The sequence below is a fragment of the Gymnoscopelus braueri genome, assembly GCF_963280865.1.
Source record: "Gymnoscopelus braueri genome assembly, chromosome: 3".
NCBI lineage: Eukaryota > Metazoa > Chordata > Actinopteri > Myctophiformes > Myctophidae > Gymnoscopelus > Gymnoscopelus braueri.
In genome coordinates, this window is record NC_137612.1 from 32,217,861 (window position 1) to 32,236,353 (window position 18,493).

The 18,493-nt window shown below is 40.3% G+C and overlaps 2 protein-coding genes across 3 annotated transcripts in view; one reads left to right on the forward strand and one right to left on the reverse strand.

Moving 5' to 3' along the window:
* The first annotated feature begins 4,043 nt into the window (after nucleotides 1-4,043).
* Nucleotides 4,044-15,013, forward strand: tgm5l (transglutaminase 5, like). The gene is made up of 14 exons (XM_080423910.1): nucleotides 4,044-4,135; nucleotides 4,418-4,606; nucleotides 4,800-5,033; nucleotides 5,756-5,874; nucleotides 6,413-6,541; nucleotides 6,911-7,088; nucleotides 7,385-7,520; nucleotides 10,122-10,225; nucleotides 10,688-10,927; nucleotides 11,155-11,223; nucleotides 11,376-11,585; nucleotides 12,145-12,302; nucleotides 12,764-12,900; nucleotides 14,371-15,013. Exons 1-14 carry the CDS (start codon nucleotides 4,129-4,131, stop codon nucleotides 14,531-14,533), a joined length of 2,073 nt encoding a protein of 690 aa, XP_080280036.1. The 5' UTR covers nucleotides 4,044-4,128; the 3' UTR covers nucleotides 14,534-15,013.
* Nucleotides 15,014-15,170: 157 nt separating this feature from the next.
* eya2 (EYA transcriptional coactivator and phosphatase 2) overlaps nucleotides 15,171-18,493 on the reverse strand; it is a 35,182-nt gene continuing 31,859 nt past the window's right edge. For both annotated transcript variants that reach the window (XM_080425116.1, XM_080425115.1), the window contains 4 exons: nucleotides 17,850-17,964; nucleotides 17,388-17,509; nucleotides 17,118-17,218; nucleotides 15,171-16,577 (listed from right to left, as the gene is read on the reverse strand). In XM_080425116.1, the coding sequence (XP_080281242.1) occupies nucleotides 16,497-16,577; nucleotides 17,118-17,218; nucleotides 17,388-17,509; nucleotides 17,850-17,964 (419 nt within the window). In that variant the 3' untranslated portion in view covers nucleotides 15,171-16,496. The remainder of the gene's footprint in view (nucleotides 16,578-17,117; nucleotides 17,219-17,387; nucleotides 17,510-17,849; nucleotides 17,965-18,493) is intronic.

The window sequence follows — 18,493 nt, forward strand, 5'->3', positions numbered from 1 at the left end:
ACATAATACATTGAAAATAACTACTTTCAAATAAGCATTTCACGTTATCTTTAACAATTGCACATGTATTCATTGATACAGTCATGTTGTGTGCAATGCAATTATAATGCAGTCTACATGAGGTGGAATTCGAACTGGCGACCCTGTGGTTTCAAGGCAGATGATTAAGCGATCAAGCTATTGCACCAACAGACCTGAAACTTGACACAGTTTCACACAAATTGCTCAGAAATCCTTGGTTTAAATGTTTTTCAAACTGCTCAATATGGCGTAAAATCTGAGGGCGGAGCTCACTGGTCAAAGTGATAGATGTGTTCCTCATGAGTCAAGGCACATGTGTAAGCAAGTTTCACGGCTGTCGGCCAAACGAGGCATGACTTTTGCCTGTTTAAAGTTTGCATGTTCAAAAAATTGCTATAGCGCCCCCCTATGACCAATTGGAGTAAGATTGGTTTCAGTGATACTTGGAATGACCCTCTACATTATTGCAAAGTTTCAAACAAATGTGAGTCTGCATGTATGTGTTAGGGGCAGACGAATAATTTTCATAAAACTGCAATATTCATTGGCTCTTAAAAGCTACATTTTTTAACTTACAAACTTTTCATGAATTGAGATTTTAGATATTGGTCCAAAGTTCATGTGTAAAAAGTTTCGTGCAGATTGCTCAAAGATGGAGGAGATAGATTTTTTACTGTTTTTCATATAATTCAAAAGTCAGAGCGTGAAAGTTGTTAGGCATGACAAGACGCATGTGTGTATCGAAGTTTCATGGCTGTAGGTCAAACAGGGCATGAGTTGTACCTGTTCAAAGTTGGCATTTTTCAATTGATTGCTACAGCACCACCCTTTGGCCAATGGTTGTGAGTTTTGTGTCTTCGCCGTTTGGCATAGCCCTCTACCATATTGCCGAGTTTCGTAAAAAGCGTATGCACGGTTGGGCCAGAACTGGAAAAACGGCGGAAGAATTCCTAGAGTTTCAAAGAGGAAGAAAAGTGTTCCGGTAACAGTATGCATAGTTTTCATATTAAATATGAGTCAGCTCTACGACTCTTCCAGGTAATGAACAGGGCCCTCATATTTCATTCCATTTTTGTCAGTTCTCTTGCCACAGGCACAGTTCAACTGAACTATGTGGGAGTTTGAAAGCATTCATTATGGTGATGAAAGTGGTAACACTTGCTCATAAGTTACCCGTAATTAACACTTAATTTATGATTACTTAATACACAATTTAGGCGTTAATTAAGCATTAATTCATCATGAATTCCTTGTAATTCATCATTAATTAACATCAACAACTTCACCCAGCTGAGTGCTGCCCAAAGAGGAGCGAGGAGGGGGGTGCAATTAGGGGATAAGTTACTTGCTCAGGGACAGGAACACTTGGAACCATAGGCTTCCAAGGCGGGCTCTCTAACCATTCAGCTATGGCCGCCCAACCTGGTACGAGGAATGACCAATAGACCCTGATCAGCTGACCTTAGGGTCCTGCACAGATCATTGTAGCAGGTCAGTGAAGGGTCCTGGACATCACTATTATGCTTAAAAGTGAGGCTCTACTGGCAGCGGTGGTGGACCAAAGTACTCTAACCCAGAACTTGAGTCAAAGTATAGATACTCCTGGTGAAACATTACTCAACTGTTTTGAGGTTAAAGTATCCTAATGCTTTTTAAAAATGATTAGTAAAGTATTCAAAAGTACATTTTTGTTTTTAATATCAAAGCATTCTGTATTAAAATGTAAGATTTCTCAGAAATGTAAATACAATATTTGATAATAGTGAAGATAGCAGCTCACTGTGATATAGTAAATAGGGCTTAAGTGTCAAAATGTCCCTGAGCAATACGCTTTTCATATTAAATATGAGTCAGCTCTAGGACTCTTCCAGGTATGAACATGGTGATGAAAGTGGTAACACTTGCTCATAAGTTACCCGTAATTAACGCTTAATTTATAATTACTTAATACATAATTTAAGCGTTAATTAAGCATTAATTAAGCATTAATTAAGCATTAATTCCTTGTAATTCATCATTAATTAACATCATTAGTTACTCATTAGTTAAGCAAAGTTACTTAATACATGAATTACAAGGAATTCATGATGATTGAATGCTTAATTAATGTATTAAATAATCATAATTAAGCGTTAATTATGATCAGTACCTTATGAGCAAGTGTTAACATTAGGATGTTGAGAGAGAGATAAACAGAGCAACAGAACAGTAATAAAATCCTCTATCAACTAATGAAATCAATCAATCAAATAAAAGTAAATGAGTATATGAGTCACTCATTTACATTGATCCAGTATGAGTAGCCTACAGAAAGCACAGTTTGTGGGTTAGAATCCACCATGGTGCATCCGGCTTTGTCGGGCATCTATGCGAACACATAGATGCCCGATGGCCCATGTTCGGGGGATGGAAGCCGGGCGAGGAGGGTGATACTGGCCATTGCATATACTCCTACGGGGTGGGGCGGCACCTGTCAGCAGGGAGTGTTGGGTGGAAGGAGTAGGACGAAGGGCCTACGTCCTCCCGGTGGGGGCTCCTCACTGGCAGGTGAGTCAGTAGGATACAACACAGCAGTGACAACACAGAAAAGTGTGAACGGAGGAATTAATTGGCATAACGACTAAATTGGGGTGAAAAGGGGTACAAAATAATTGGTTACTCAAATTTTAAGAAAGAAAAAAAAACAGCAGTTTTACTGTATGCTTGTAAAGGAACTGAATCGTGCAATAATTGTCTCCGCCAGGCCGAAAGGCATGGCGAGAGAGTATGTTTTCGCCCCTGCCCGTCCGTCCGTCCGTGTGTCCGTCCGTCCGTCCGTCCGTCCGTGTGTGTGTCCTGTCTGTGTGTTAGCACCAAATCTCTGGCACCGTTGGCCCGGTCGCTGCGAAACTGTGCACACACACTCCCTGGATGCCAATTCAGAACCTCTGCCTCAAATTTTTCACATGGGCCTGTTATAGCGCCACCAGGAGGCCGATTTGTGCAAAACCCATTTTTTTCCCATTACTCCTACAGTTTTTAACCAAACCTCATGCAAATCGGTACACAGTATCTCTATAGTCATGTGATCAACCCTGATCTGTCTGATTTCCCATATTCCATCCTCATTGGCTAAGGTTACCATCCAAAGTTTGCAGGATTGGTCCGTTTTGAACAAACTTGCTCAAATCATGAACGCAGCTTGCCATTTGCATAGAATTGCACACGCACATTCCCACTAGGCCGAGGAAGAAATGGCACTTAAAACTTTTCACATCAGCCTCATGGTGGCGCTATAACAGGCCGATTTGCATTTTTAACTATAACTGCACCGATCTGCGTGAAACTTTGCACGCCTACTCCCTAGAGGCCAAGGAAAAACATCTGCACTGCATTTTTCACATCTGCTTTTTACAGCGCCACCAGGAGGCCGACTTATGTCAAATACATTTTTGGATATTAATCCTTCAGATTTTATCCAAACATCACACAAATCGGTACACAGTATCTCTATAGTCATGTGATCAAGACGCATCTGTCCGATATTTCATATTCCATCCTCATTGACTAAGGTTGACTTCCAAAGTTTGCAGGATTGGTCCGTTTTGAACAAAATGTCTGAAATCATGAACGCGGCGTGCGATTTCCGTGAAAATTTGCACGCATATTCCCACTAGGCCGAGGAAGAAATGCCACCCTTTTCACATTGGCCTATTATAGCGCCACCAGGAGGCCACAATAACTTACCTGACCTGGCGGAGACCTGTGCTCCGAGGAGCACTTTCTCTAGTTTAACATGAATTCCAGGGAAAGGGTTTCAATCCACTGAGTGATTTTCCGTTAGTTAGCAGCATGAGTCAGTCTGATCACTCAAACAAGGTGTGAGGCAGTCAGAGCTAGTATGTCCAGTACATTTTGCGTAGCCTATCTATGACATGGTTATGGTATTGCATAATACTGTTAAAACGTCACGCTAAACCAGTTAAGCGGAACATCAACAGGGTGATGCTGTTGCTGTTGAAGTGTGGGTGTGTCATAAAGGGTTACAGTAGGCTATATAGCTGAATAAGCAGAGCTTTGAGCTATATCAACTTGTGGTGGAGCTTTCAAACAGACGCATCCAAACCAATGGAAGGTGAGATGTTTCCGGTTATTATTATTTTTATTTTATTTGTTACATTTCATACCTCCATTACTTACACAACAGAAGCTGTGTTCATGATACACACACACACACACACACACACACACACACACACACACACACACACACACACACACACACACACACACACACACACACACACACACACACGTATATGGGATCTTTAACCTAATTACTATTGTGTGGTAATTTCAAAAACATTCCAGCTAGTGACAAATTCTAACATTTCTTTCTTCTGCCATTGATTTACAGATTTATTAATAAAACATGTCAACCTGGAACATTCTTGGAACCAGGAGAGACACAGGACTCAGGACTTCAGCGGCTCCAGCTCCAAAGTCCTGGTCCTACGGAGAGGAGCCCCGTTCAAAGTCAATCTGCTGCTTAAGGGAAGACCCTTCAACCCTCAGACGGACACACTTATGTTCAAAGCTCTGTTAGGTATGGTGAATGGATCTACCCCTAAAGAAGTGCAATCTGATTTAATACAGACCTGGGATCATACTTGCAACGCACAGAAAATTCTGCCCTAATGTGTCCACAACCACAATAGTCTGTTTAAAGGCATAGATGGAGAGGAGACAGGTTGTTTTCTCCTTTAGGCTATAACCTCCCTCTTTCTTCACACTGCCAGGCCGCCTGTACGTGACCATGCCGGTCACATTCTCCGACAAGGGCTCTCCCTCCCAGTGGAGAGCTTATTTCGACCGCCAGGGCTGCTGGGCTGCTGGGCTGCAGATGTTTATCTGCAGCCCAGCCATCGCTCCTGTGGGGATCTATCGCCTGCAACTGTTCGTCTCAACTCCTAATAGACAGAAACGCTACAGCATCTGCAACTTCACCCTGCTCTGCAACCCATGGTGTCCTGGTGAGTAAGAACAGAAAGTAATACGAAAATAATACGATCATGTATTTAAAATCCATGCAGAAACATGTTTTATTAGATTTATTTTATGCTGTATTTAAAATATGTAAATGACCAGAAATGATAGGCTATTTTCGACACTCATGTAGCCTAAGAAGATACGTATTTCCAAATTATGTATTTAAAGCATATAACTTTACAGGAAATAGGCTATATATTATTTGCTGTATAGGAATTGCTAAAATGGACGTTAGAAGTAATTGAGACAACAAGGAAAATACATACATACATACATACATACATACATACATACATACATACATACATACATACATACATACATACATACATACTGTACATACATACATACATACATACATACATACATACATACATACATACATACATACATACATACATACATACATACATACATATGGTACATACATATGGTACATACATATGGTATACATATGGTACGCATACATATCACTTTCAAACAATGACATATAACAATAACAATAACAAATTATATCAAAGAACTTGAGTTATTAGAAATCCATTAAGGACTTATATGTTTATTTTGTCTGCAGATGTAGAGAAGTTACCTCATACCTCAGGGATTTTTGAGTATATTTTCGCCCACTCTTTTTACACCTGTAAACTTGTGATGTGACACATAAAGGGAAGTTGAAGTTTAAATGAATGCCTTTATTCAATTGCAGAGGATTCCGTATTTCTTCCTTTTGGGGACCAGAGAGAAGAGTACATCCAGAATGATTCTGGATTGCTCTACATGGGAACATCCATGAACATGTCGACCAGACCATGGTCATATGATCAGGTGAGCATAGAATGTATTGAAGTAACATATTCAGTTAACAGAATTGCAACCTCCCCAGTTTGACTCTAGCGGGCAGAGTTGGGACAAAGTCACTGTTTTGCAAGTACTTGTCTGAAGTCTTTGCTCTCGAGTCCCGAGTCAAGTTCCAAGTCAAGACAGGCAAGTCCCAAGTAAAGTCTTACACTTTTTATTTTGAGTCTCAAACAAGTTATAAGCTTGTTGGAAGGTATCAAGTTAAGTCTCAAGTCAAGAGAGGGTTCAAGTCAAGTCACGAGTCATTGGCGTTGAAGTCCAAGTCGAGTCCAAGCATTTTTTTTTTTTTATCAAGTACTGTAAGTCTTAAGTCATCAAATTTGTCGAGTCTCAAGTCAGAGTCTCGAGTCCACACCTCTGCCAGCAGGACATCTGCATTGCATGTTTTCCCTCCAACTTCCTGTGTTTTTTATGCTATCGTGAGTATTGTCTCTAAATAAATCAGAAATGGACACAAATATATCTTAAAAACAACAACAACACTGTCCGCTTTGTGCCTCAATAGTATGAGCCTGATATCCTGGCGAGCTGTATGAATCTGCTGCAAGTCAGCCCCCAGCACACCAGGAACAGAGGGAAAGACTGCCTCCAACGATCAGACCCTGTCTACATCAGCAGGGTTGTATCAGCAATGGTCAGTACTATGAAAGGTCACATTTTAAGTCTGCACATTTTTTAGTACCATGTACTGACTGTATCTGGAAGGAAAAATCTTCACAAGGGACGTTTCCAGCATTTGTTTAGTTTTTCCCTGGTCGTGAAACACATTCAGTACCGTATCCCCACAACAGAGCTGTAAAGACTTACATTTTTAACCATGAGCCTGTTGTGATTACATTAATACAGTCCAGTCAGCCAAAGTTGTCTTCAGTAATCCTTGCGAGGCAGTGGCTTAATAGTCCTCAAACAGAACAGATGCTGCACTTTAAGATATCTGACATGTGAATACACACAAGAACATAGACTAATTTCATGCGGTGCTGTTTCTCCATCTTCCGTGCAGATCAACTGTGAAGATGACCGTGGAGTGCTGAAAGGGAACTGGTCAGGGGACTACAAGCAGGGTGTTCACCCCTCCACGTGGACAGGGAGTGGGGACATCCTGAGACAGTGGGCGAAGACTGGCTTTCACCCAGTCGAGTACGGACAGTGCTGGGTGTTTGCTGCCGTCATGTGCACAGGTGATAACACAATAAGGTTTTAAAATGTAGCTGTCATTTATCATTTTTGAAAGTTTAATGGGAGACAAATGGAACTTTAAAATTTGGAACCAAAACTCCCACATCTTCTGTCTACTGTATATCAAAGCTTGTTCTGTTCATATTTAGAGTATGCCGCTGATCTTGTATTTGTCCACTTTGTTTACAAGATCATATTTCATACAGAACAGTATGTACAGTATGGTATGTAGGTGTGTGTGTCTGTAACTCTGTATCTGGTTGTGTAATTATCTTTTATCTGTCTATCTGTCTTTTAGTCATGAGAGTTCTTGGCATTCCATGTCGTGTTGTCACAAACTTCAACTCTGCACATGACACCAATGGCAACCTGGTGATTGAGGAGTTCTACAGTGAAACAGGAATGAAGTTGCACCACAGTAAAGACAGTATATGGTCAGTATTTCCTTGTTTTGTTTGTTAGGCTAAAGGTAGGGTAAGTGATTTACTTTTGTTTAAATAAGTGTTAAATAGCTCTATATTCTGATAGTACTCATTGCTATAGAGTGTTTGTTCAGTAAAAGGAGTCTCCCATGTCTCTCCAGCTCTTTATTAAACAGAAAATGCATTTTCAGTGCTCTCTCCTGATTGGCTTACATTTTGTCACCTACCTGAAAATGTACTATATTCTGTTTACTAAAAAGCTGGAGAGACCCCGTCACCCCTGTGACCAAACAAACGCTCTGTAGCAATGATTACTATCAGAAAATATTACTTTAACCTTTTTAACCAAAAAAATACCAAAAAATATCACTTACTCTACCTTTAAGCCAGAGAATAAAAAAAAAGAAGACGAAAATAATCTACAGTACTCAAGCTCACAACACCTTGCGATTCGACTATTTTCAAAGACATTACGACTAATTTGGATTCCCGCCTATATAATATGGCATGCCCAAAATAAGGATGTTAGGGTTCAAGTGGTTTGCACCATGTCCTATTGCTGCACAGTGGTTGGTGGGTAGGTTGCAAGCAATGGAGGATGTTAGGATAGTACTATTTATTAAAATATTACTATTTAAAAAAAATAGTACTATTACATTAGTACTTAGTTACATTAGTTACATTAGATATTACATTAGAACGCGGGTCTCCAGCGTGGGAGACCAAAACCACTCTTCCAGGAAGGAATCCCTGCTTGGCTGGGGGAGATTGCATTTATGATCTTAAGGCATTACTACTTGTCAACCGGTAGGTGTCCTACCTGGTATCAGAATCTACATTTCTCAATGGAAGACTACGGACACCACCTCCAACCACTAAAAATGCACTATAGTTATTTTGTATTAACATACTACCATAGAGATTGGATTAAAATAACATTTTATCCATTAAAATAAGTTCTGGATTGTAGCTTTAAAGGGGACTGAACCGAACCCTAGACAACTTTTGTGACAAGTGTGTGAGTTTGCTGCCACCTAAAGGTTTAAAAAGGTTGAGACTGTGCTTTGGGCACTGGGATGTAAACAACACAACTGCAGCTAATACAACTTAATAATGGTTGTGTTAGATTTAGTTGTGACAATGTGAAGGCATTGACAGTGCTATGTTGACTAATGCCACTTGGCATTTGGCATGATCACAGTGGCATACCACCTAAATCTAACAACCATTTTATTAACTACACGTACGTCAGCCCCACTATAGGTACTGATGATGGCTAGTCGGTCGGTTGGTCAGTCCGTCCATCCATCTGTCTGTCCTTCGATCTGTCCTTCGATCTGTCCACTTTGGCTCAGCTTGAATGAACCCTCTGATTTTGTTGACCTCATGGCCTTTCCTCCAGTGCCACCCTTGGACCAAACGTTTTGAAGCAGTACAACTTCTCATAATTGAATGGGCAGATTGCCATGAAACTTTCTGAGTGTAGTAGTCATGCTCCCAGAACAGAGAACTATTTGAGTGACCCCATACAGTATGTTTTCCTCTAGCACAGTGGTTTTCAAAATGTTGTGCCCAAGGCAATGCCAACGGCAAGTCAAAATCTCAAGGCACCCCTCTGTGCAAAATAGCCTCTGTAATATGTGTTATCACTCTTATCACTCTGTAAACCTTTTATTTTCATGGCGTGGATCAGCAGGAGCAAACCTTTTGTGCCCAAGGCACAGTGTAGCCTCTGTAACACTCTTATCACTCTGTAAACATGAATTTCAATTTTTCTCGCTCTGCAGGAGTTTAGACTTTTAAGAGGGTTGGTCTATGTCCACTGTCCAGAGCTAATTTTGCAAACTGCTGGACCAATCAACTACAAATTTCTGCCAGTAGGTGTAAGTGCCTCCACTTTCTTTCCACATAAGTTTTATGCTTTTTGAAATAGAGACTGGCTGATCGGGCTGAAACCCAGATCTGAGTCATACTTCATAGGTAAGCCTATGTCATAGATGACTTCGTACAATAGATGTCTGACTTCACAGGCTGCACTTGAGGTCTGAGATCCACACACTGGATCAATTCCGTCCCCATTTAATCCTGCGATCCTGATTGCATCATTTTTTCCAATGCCAAATAGAATGTTTTAAATGTAGGCTACTGTATATTTTTAGGGTATAACATTTACCTCTGTTACTCGGAAATTAGTGCACAAAGTACTGATGTGATAAAGGCTAGTAATAAATCATAACCTTTCGTATAGTTAGGTGTAAGGAGCAGCATAGCCTTTATAGGCAGCTAGTGGGGCTTTAGACCCTGGCATCCCTATTTAGGGCATGTCATTAACATTTTAACTTTTTTTTTCTTTTTCTGAAAATACCTATTTTTGTGTGACGCCATTGTACATGACAAAATATAAAATAAGGCTTTTATGGTTAATATCCAGTTACCTGACCTGCAGACACAGACAAATCCCTAGCATCCATTGTTGTCATGGCGATCCAGTGCGGTATCCTACAATATATTTAATCTTTGTGGCAGTTCATGAAAAGTAATTTATCTCAAACATACTTTTGCTGAAAAACTTAACCAATATTCTGCAACATGTCCTGTGGCCTCACTTGACAGGAACTTCCACGTGTGGGTGGAGTGCTGGATGACCCGCCCAGATCTGGGAACTGGCATGGATGGATGGCAGGTTCTGGACCCCACCCCTCAGGAAAGGAGTGGAGGTGTGTGTTATTGTAAAATACAATTTAAAGCTGCAAACAATAACTTTATTTTGTGAATAAAAAGGTTATTTTAATCTATTTGTATGGTAGAGCATGTTGATAGAATATAACTAACACAACTGACAGACACTTAGATCCTGGTCGAGTAGGACCACAACTGGTTGACAAATATTACATGCAATTGAAATGGAAATAACTTCCCAAAAGAGAGAGGAATATTTTGGTGCTTGTGGGTTTGAATCCCGGGGGTATAGGACATGAAAGTGATGGATTACAGCTTTTTTTTAAATCTATTTTGGTCATGTCTCAAGTTTCACACACTTACCACAACTACCTTTTGTTATACATTTTTTCTGCCCTTTGTCCCCAATTCTCTCTCTCTCTCTCTCTCTCTCTCTCTCTCTCTCTCTCTCTCTCTCTCTCTCTCTCTCTCTCTCTCTCTCTCTGTGTACCTTTTCACAGGAGTATTCTGCTGTGGACCAGCACCAGTCAAGGCCATCCGTGATCGGCGAATAGACTTGATTTATGACGTCCCCTTTGTATATGCTGAGGTGAATGCTGATGTCCACACGGTCGTAGTGAAGCAGGGCCAGGTGCTCAGCTATAGCACAGACACAGAGAGAGTTGGATCCCTCATCTACACTAAGGCTATAGGTGTCCCCAGGTCCCAGGACATCACAGGAGACTACAAATTCGTCAAAAGTAGGCTACGATCCAAATAATGTTCACCAATGTCTTAATTTATACTCTGTCGTACTATGTGTCGCACACCAGAAATATCAGATCTGCAAGCTCAGTTGCATTGCGACATGTTGTGAACTTGTTCATCTGCTATTTTCGGCGTGTGACACCAGTTTACGACAAAGTTTAATTCAGGCTTATCCATTCACACACTGCTTTTTTTTCTTTCTATCATCTTTACAATGAAGGTCCTACTCCGTCACTTATGGCCATGTCCAGAAGTTCTGCTACATCAGATGACTCAACAATGAGGAGAAGTAAGACAATCCGCCTCTGCATCTGCAGATAATTCCCATTTCTATAAAACCTGCTTCACAACGTACACTAGCAGCTCAGCCTTATAGCAAGTATTCATGTATAAAAATATGTATTTTATATTATAATCACTGAATGTCTGCTTGGTCCTCAGGTTCTTCCAAGGGTGTGTCCATCGCAATAAGCCTTGACAAAGCTCCCATTGCCGGGGAGGCTATCTGCTTCACGGTGACTGTGACCAACATGGAGACAGTTGCTAAGGTGATCAAGGAGCATATCAACGCTCAGGTCAAGGAGTACAACCACAGTCCCTCAGACACCTTCTGGGAGTCCGACAGCATCATAAGCCTGGAACCCCTGGAGGGTAAATTGCTTTCCATCTCAGAATTTATAAATATATATTTTTTTCTGAAGATTTTACTGGATACTATGATTTTTTGTTGTTGTTAGCTTAATGGTAAATACGGTGCAGCAGTTAATTGAACTACTCCATTTAATCGATTATTTAAAAAAGAAGATCGATAATTTAATAAAATAAATGTATAAATTGATCCCTATTTTGGGCATTGGTGAAAAAAATTAATTAAATAAAAATAGTGAAAATAACAGATCTGTTATTTTCACTATTTCTGCACGGCACAGTTGTGCAACGAAGTATGAAATAACGCTTATGTGGTTAATCGATTCATTGATATAAAGAAAATGTAAAAAATATATTTAAAGAACTGTAATAAATTAAAAATAATTATAATAATAAAAAAAACTAAATAATAATAATCAATATGCAGTGCTAAAATACACTGATGTGTAATGATAGTGCATTTTAAATTTAGTTTTAATCTCTCTCTCTCTCTCTCTCTCTCTCTCTCTCTCTCTCTCTCTCTCTCTGCCTCACTCTTATCTCTGTCTCTTTCTATTTCCAGTCAAAGTGCTGCATCACCAGATGAGCCCAGGCCAGTATGAGGATGTGGTGGGAGACAACATGATCAACCTGGCGGTGGTCCTGAAGGATGAGGCCAGCCAGGAGTATGTCCTGGCCTCAGAGGAGTTCAACATTACCATCCCACAACTCACCATTCAGGTACTGTAGACCAATGGTTCTCAAAGCAGGGGGGGGGGGTCCCCAGCTAAATTAGGAATATATTTTTAAAAAATACCCATTTTATATTTTGGGTATTTTGGCACAGAATCTTTTCAAATGGGGGCCAAATACATATCAAGAGGACTAATAAGTGGTGGATCATTTGTGCAGGGTTGGTTTTAAGTATTCAAAAAATCCAAACTTACACTGTCTGTCTTTCTGTTTGTCTGTCTCTCTATTTGTTTGTCTGTCACAGTAATAACTCAGACAGTTTGAATCCAGCGCTATTGATTTGTTTTCAAATCAGTCAACGGTCAAAATGTAGCCCTATGTGTGGACATAACATCTCTTGAGTGCATTTCTAGTTAACAACTGTTTTCACTATACACAATTATAAATAGTGGACAATAGTAAAATGTGGACAAAGACAGAAAATAAAATGGCTTCTCTCCTCTTCCCAGGTTCCAGATGAAGGATCTGTAATACTCCTCAAGAAGCACACTGCCATAGTGACTTTCACTAATAATTGTTCTGTGCCTGTCAGTGGAGTACTGACATTGTTTGGTGCTGGACTACTCCAGAACAAGGTTCAGTTCAGGTAAGATGAACTCCATAGTTTATGAACACACCCATGTTAACTGTGTAAAACTAAGAAGTCCCTACCGTTCATTCTACACGTATACCACAGTGCCATATAGGGTGCTGTTGTTTAATAACGTACACATGGATTAAAGTTCTCAGTCACCACGACCGATTTCAACCATTTGCATAAGATTAAAGAGTATTAGAATGTGTCAAACTAGCAATAGAATACATGTTCTAGTGCTTAAATTGTGAATTGCAATCTTCCATAAAACCCTAATAGTCTCGGATATTTATATTACTTGTATAAGGTTAAGCCTCAATCTGCAATTTCTTCAACTGGTTGGCTGTACAGTATGTAGAACAGCAATAACATAGGTTTAGAATGATAATACCTAAACACAGTGGTGGAAAGTAACTAAGTACAGTTACTCAAGTACTGTACTTTGCTGGAGTATTTCCAATTTTCAATACTTTTACTTCTACTCCACTACATTACAGAGGCAAATATTGTACTTTTACCCCACTTCAATTACTAGTTAGATTTAGATAATGATTACAAAACATACATTCACCACTTCAGCCCTATATACTACATTTCGGCCATTTTAAAATAGCTGATCTACAAGCTCACAATGCGACGCGTTGTGAGCTTGTAGATCTGCTATTTTCCAAAGATTTTTATACATTTTTATAAATTAGAAAACTTGTGAAATGGTATATTCTGCAATGCATAATGAGTACTTTCTACTTTTTGTGCCAATACTTGATACCAATACTTTTGTACTTTTACTCAAGTAAATTTTGAATTCCAGACTTTATGTCTACATTGCAGTGTTGATACTTTTACTTGAGTAAAAAATCTTAGTACTTTATCCACCACTGCCTAAACATCACAATTCTACACGAAGAAGAGAAGTACCACCGCGCCTCAGCCAAAAAAAGGCAACAGTGGAGAAGGAGACACTGGAGCAGCTCGGACATTTAAGCCTGTGGCCTGCGCCATCATGCTCCAGTGTCTCCTTCTTCTTCATCATAATCCTACATATTGTGCTAATTGTTTAGGAAACACAGCGTTAGTGTGGAGGACTCCTTTCACACTGTTTCACAAATCACAGATTGGGACGGTCACGGCCTATACTAACAAACATTTTCAGTCATAAGATTTGTCTTTTCTTTAATCTCTGTGTACAGTAATAAATCGCTAGAAATGTTTGTGCGCCTTGTTGTTTGTCTGGGAGTGGCACTGACAGGGGTTGGATGGGCATAGACATTATTATGTTAATTATATTAAACTAATTACATTTTCAGTGACTTCATTGAGGTTATTAATGTGTCAGACGTGTGTGTCCCTGCCAAACCCCACCTACATAAACCTATGCCACCTTTTTCTTTGTTTGCTTGCCAGGCCTGCATCATTTTTGTAATTCAAAGTTCAGTGAATTAATTCCACTTCTTGTCTTTTTTCTTCTCTCTCTCTCTGCAGGATACCACCATTGCAGCCAGGGTCACAAGAGCAGAAACACATCACGTTTACCCCCAGAATGGCAGGATCAAGAATGCTGCAGGCCACTGTGTCTCTACAGAAACACAACACCATCGTCAGAGGATTTAAAATGGTGTTTGTCAATAGACACAGCGTTTCATAGACCTCACAGGACTACTATGCCATGGTTCTGTTCCAGTGATGGCATTGTTGCACATAAACTTTGTTCTCTGTCTGTGTTATCTTGACTCAGAAATGTCAAGTCATATGGTTTCCATGGGTGTAATACACTACACTGTGTAGTTGCCTCCGTGTATGGAAACCAAATCAGACCTCTGTCATCCCAGGCTCAGTATTACAGAAATAATGCATATGAAGACCCTTTAAACCACAGATTTACAACACTGGATCATTGCTTGAGCATTTATCAAAATGTGAATGTATAATTATACTATAGGCCTACTGTATATAGCTAATGTGGCCATTCAAACTTGGAATGACACATAATACCATTGTTAGCGGCCAAAGTATGTATGTGTGTGCATATAAAGTTACAATTATTTGTTGAAATGAAAAGAAAAAAATATTTATTATATTATTAAGTATTATTTTGTAATGACTGTATTTGGGTAATAAAGCAACAATTTTATATTAATATAGTTCATTGCATGTCCAGCAGAGGGAGACCTTTCCTTTACGTTTCTCCCTTTGGTTCATAAACATCTAATACATACATACATACATACATACATACATACATACATACATACATACAATAACTAGATTTGGCTTCCTTGGGATGTAATTAACTTATCTTTATTATTCTATCATAACTGTCCATCAAAACAAATCAACAAAACATTATATACACATTTTAGCTAAGCTGACAGGCAGTGTAATAGGCACATGCACATCCATAACAGTTCATCTATATTACAAAAAGGTTATTTAGACAACCACTGACAAAATAAACAACAAAAATCAAACAGAAGAGTTAAAACATGACAACATATACAACCCAGAATCAAAACGAAGGATTCAAGCACTAGCCAATATTACAGCATCTTCAAGACAATTTGTTATCAAAACATTTTTTACAAAGGCATTTGGTCTCTGTAGCCAACGCTACCATCCTAAACTCCCAAGATGTCTGTCTCATTGCTTTGTAGAAATTCACCAATCAATAAATAGCTCACATTATAAAAGGCAAAAAATATCATAAGACTATTTTCAATAGTCTCCAAATATGGGTGAAATACTATTTGATGTTTATTTAGTATATATATATTCTCATATAACTTTTTTTTAAACTTTATTACTTAAGACCTTGTTTGGAATCATCTCTTTAGAGCACTGGTGTTGCTTATCGGAGATTTGAATTTCCATCTTAACGTCTGAACCAATTAGAAAAAGACAGGACACAACAGAGACATTCTCTCTCCTCTCTTAGCTTTCCATTTGGGCAGACTGACCCAATGATCATTTCCAGGCTAGAACACCTTACTTTCAGTGCAACACTCTCTCTTACAAAAGTGGGACACCTCTCATATAGTCCTTTGTGAGTTGATAGAAAGAAAATGAGGCGGGAAAAGTAAAGAATAAACAAAAATGATTCCACAGTAAAACATAAAAATAAAAATAAAATGCAACTCCCTGCAGTCAATTATGAAAACTGTGGTCCGATAGTGTTGGCTTTGTGGAGTATGTGACATGAACTCTCCTCAGTCCTCAATGGTCCTTTGGCGTTGGGGTGTGGTGAGGGGTGGAGCTGCCACTGAGTGCTGGTCAGGGATAAGCCTCATTGTCCCGAGCACTGGCGAATTATACTGTAGGTTGAAACGGCAATATTGACCACGGATCAGCCTCTCCAGGGGCAGCCTCAGCCAGCAGCGACATTGAGGAAGTTCAGGTTATCACAAGGGAAAGGCAGTGATTGGAAGAGCAAGATGTTTTGTGTGTGTGTGTGTGTGTGTGTGTGTGTGTGTGTGTGTGTGTGTGTGTGTGTGTGTGTGTGTGTGTGTGTGTGTGTGTGTGTGTGTGTGTGTGTGTGTGTGTGTGTGTGTGTGTGTGTGTGTGTGTGTGTGTGTGTGTGTGTGTGTGTGTGAGAGAGAGATGGCTGGCGCCCTCTAGAGGTAGTCCAGCTCCAGTGCATGGCTCAGAGCCTCCAGGTCAGCCCGACACGACACCCTCCAGAACGGCATGTTCTTCTGAAAAAAAGAAAAACACCAAAACCGTTTTAATGTAAAACACTCTGAATATGTCTGAGGGCAAACATACAACTGGCAGCCTCGGTGATGCACTGCAGATGCATGTTTCTGACTGTGGTTAGGATGGGGGATTGGGAAAATGGGCCTAAATCCATGCGGGTAACGTGGTGGCGTGTAAACATGCAACAAGCGTGATGGAAAAAAAAATACTGTTGGTCACAGCTTTTAGCATAACTCGCTCATCTATAATGCCTAAATGTAACTGTCTGGGTGACGTCTTCAGTGAGAATCTTCCAGAAAGAACCGTTTTCATCCATTTGTAACTCTGAGAGTACACAACTGGAACCAAATGGGCAAATTTGGTTCCATTTGTATCCTCTCAGTGTTAAATTGCCAATGAGAATTTTATTGTGTAGGCTACTAGTTGATAAGTCAGAGAAGCTACAGTAAGCTACAGTAGCATAAGGGTAACCGATTAGCTGAGGTCTGTCTTTCAACGGTCAGAATTCCTGAGGGGAAGATGGATTGATTTTTCTCTACCTTCTTGGCCACGGACTCCTCCTCCACTCCGTCTCCCACAACCACATACACGGCTCTCCGACCAAACCTCTGCGACACACGCTCAAAACAGCTCTCTTTTCCTTTGGAAACGGGGTGAAAACGAAAAGAATTTAAAACAAGCAATACTGCGCATTGAAGGGGGGAAAAAGAAAATTACAGGGAGGAAATTGAATTGAGTACTTTCTATCTGCCCAACCGCTCCCCCCCTCCCTCTCTAATAGGATCAGGACCTGTATTGTCAGTTCTCACCTGTCTTTGTGGCACTGTATATGTTCTCTATGGGGAAGGCAGATCCCAGTCCATATAGCAACACCTTGGAGAGCGCCGGTATGAGCTGGGTAGTTGTCACCAACACGTTCACACAGTTCGGCCTACGAGGAAAGGAGTGACAACTTCAGTTAGCCACACATTTATGACGCTTTTAAACGGGACAACATGGGATATAACTCCAGTAACTCCAGCTGTTTTTCACAGAGGCATGCAACAATATAAAGATTAATTTAAAAAAAGCAAAACAAAATCCTCCTTGGCTGCACAGTAATCACATCGACATTGTCTCACGCTGTTGTAAGTTCATCACGCTAGCGTATCATTAAAGTTTGTTATTTTTTTTGTTTTTCAGATGTGTAAAATCAGTTTCGGTTACGTACACAGTCGGGGTTTCGACTTGGCAGCGTCAAGTCAAGTGGAGCCACAGTAACACGAACTGACCTTGAGTTGATGAGAGCCAGGGCCTTGAGTGCTTGAGTCAGCCACAGGTCCGTCAGAACCTCCATCTCTCTCCTTAGCTGGAGCCACTCCTCCCGCTTAGGGCTGCCCAGCAAACCTGCCAATCACAGCGACACGCACACTTTGACGGATAGCACTTATAGGAAAAATCTAATAATAATGAATAAAAGCTCCTTCGCTGAGACATCGCAAAACCATGTTTTGACAGAAGAAGCTGTCTCCAGTCTCTGGATGCATGGACAATTCTCACATGAGCGTTGTTTGCCAAAAGCCTCAAACACATGGTTTCCAGCAGAGTTAAAACAGCCAGCTGTAATCAGCGGTGCCTGTGCTCAGCACAGCCAGTACCGCTCAGCCCGGCTTAGGGCTGTTTGGATCACTAAAGCCTCTACAGTACCCCTGTGACTTCGTTGACTAAATGATGAGCAATGCAGTGCAGTGTGTACTCTATCGTACCATGGTGTCGTGTGCCGAATATAGCCAATATACACGTTCGCAAAGAGTCGCGATGCGAAGCGTTGTGAGCTTATACGTAAATTGGGTATTTTCGCCATGTGACGCCGTCATACGACAAAGTATATATCAGGCTTAACACTAAAGCTGAATTATTATCATAAACACCTGAT

What these genes read in the sequence shown, in the direction of transcription:
- tgm5l (XM_080423910.1), top strand. An exon ending in CACAGTAAAGACAGTATATG is followed by an intron (nt 7,521 to 10,121) that starts GTCAGTATTTCC and finishes CTCACTTGACAG; the next exon opens with GAACTTCCACGTGTGGGTGG. An exon ending in TCCCACAACTCACCATTCAG is followed by an intron (nt 12,303 to 12,763) that starts GTACTGTAGACC and finishes TCCTCTTCCCAG; the next exon opens with GTTCCAGATGAAGGATCTGT.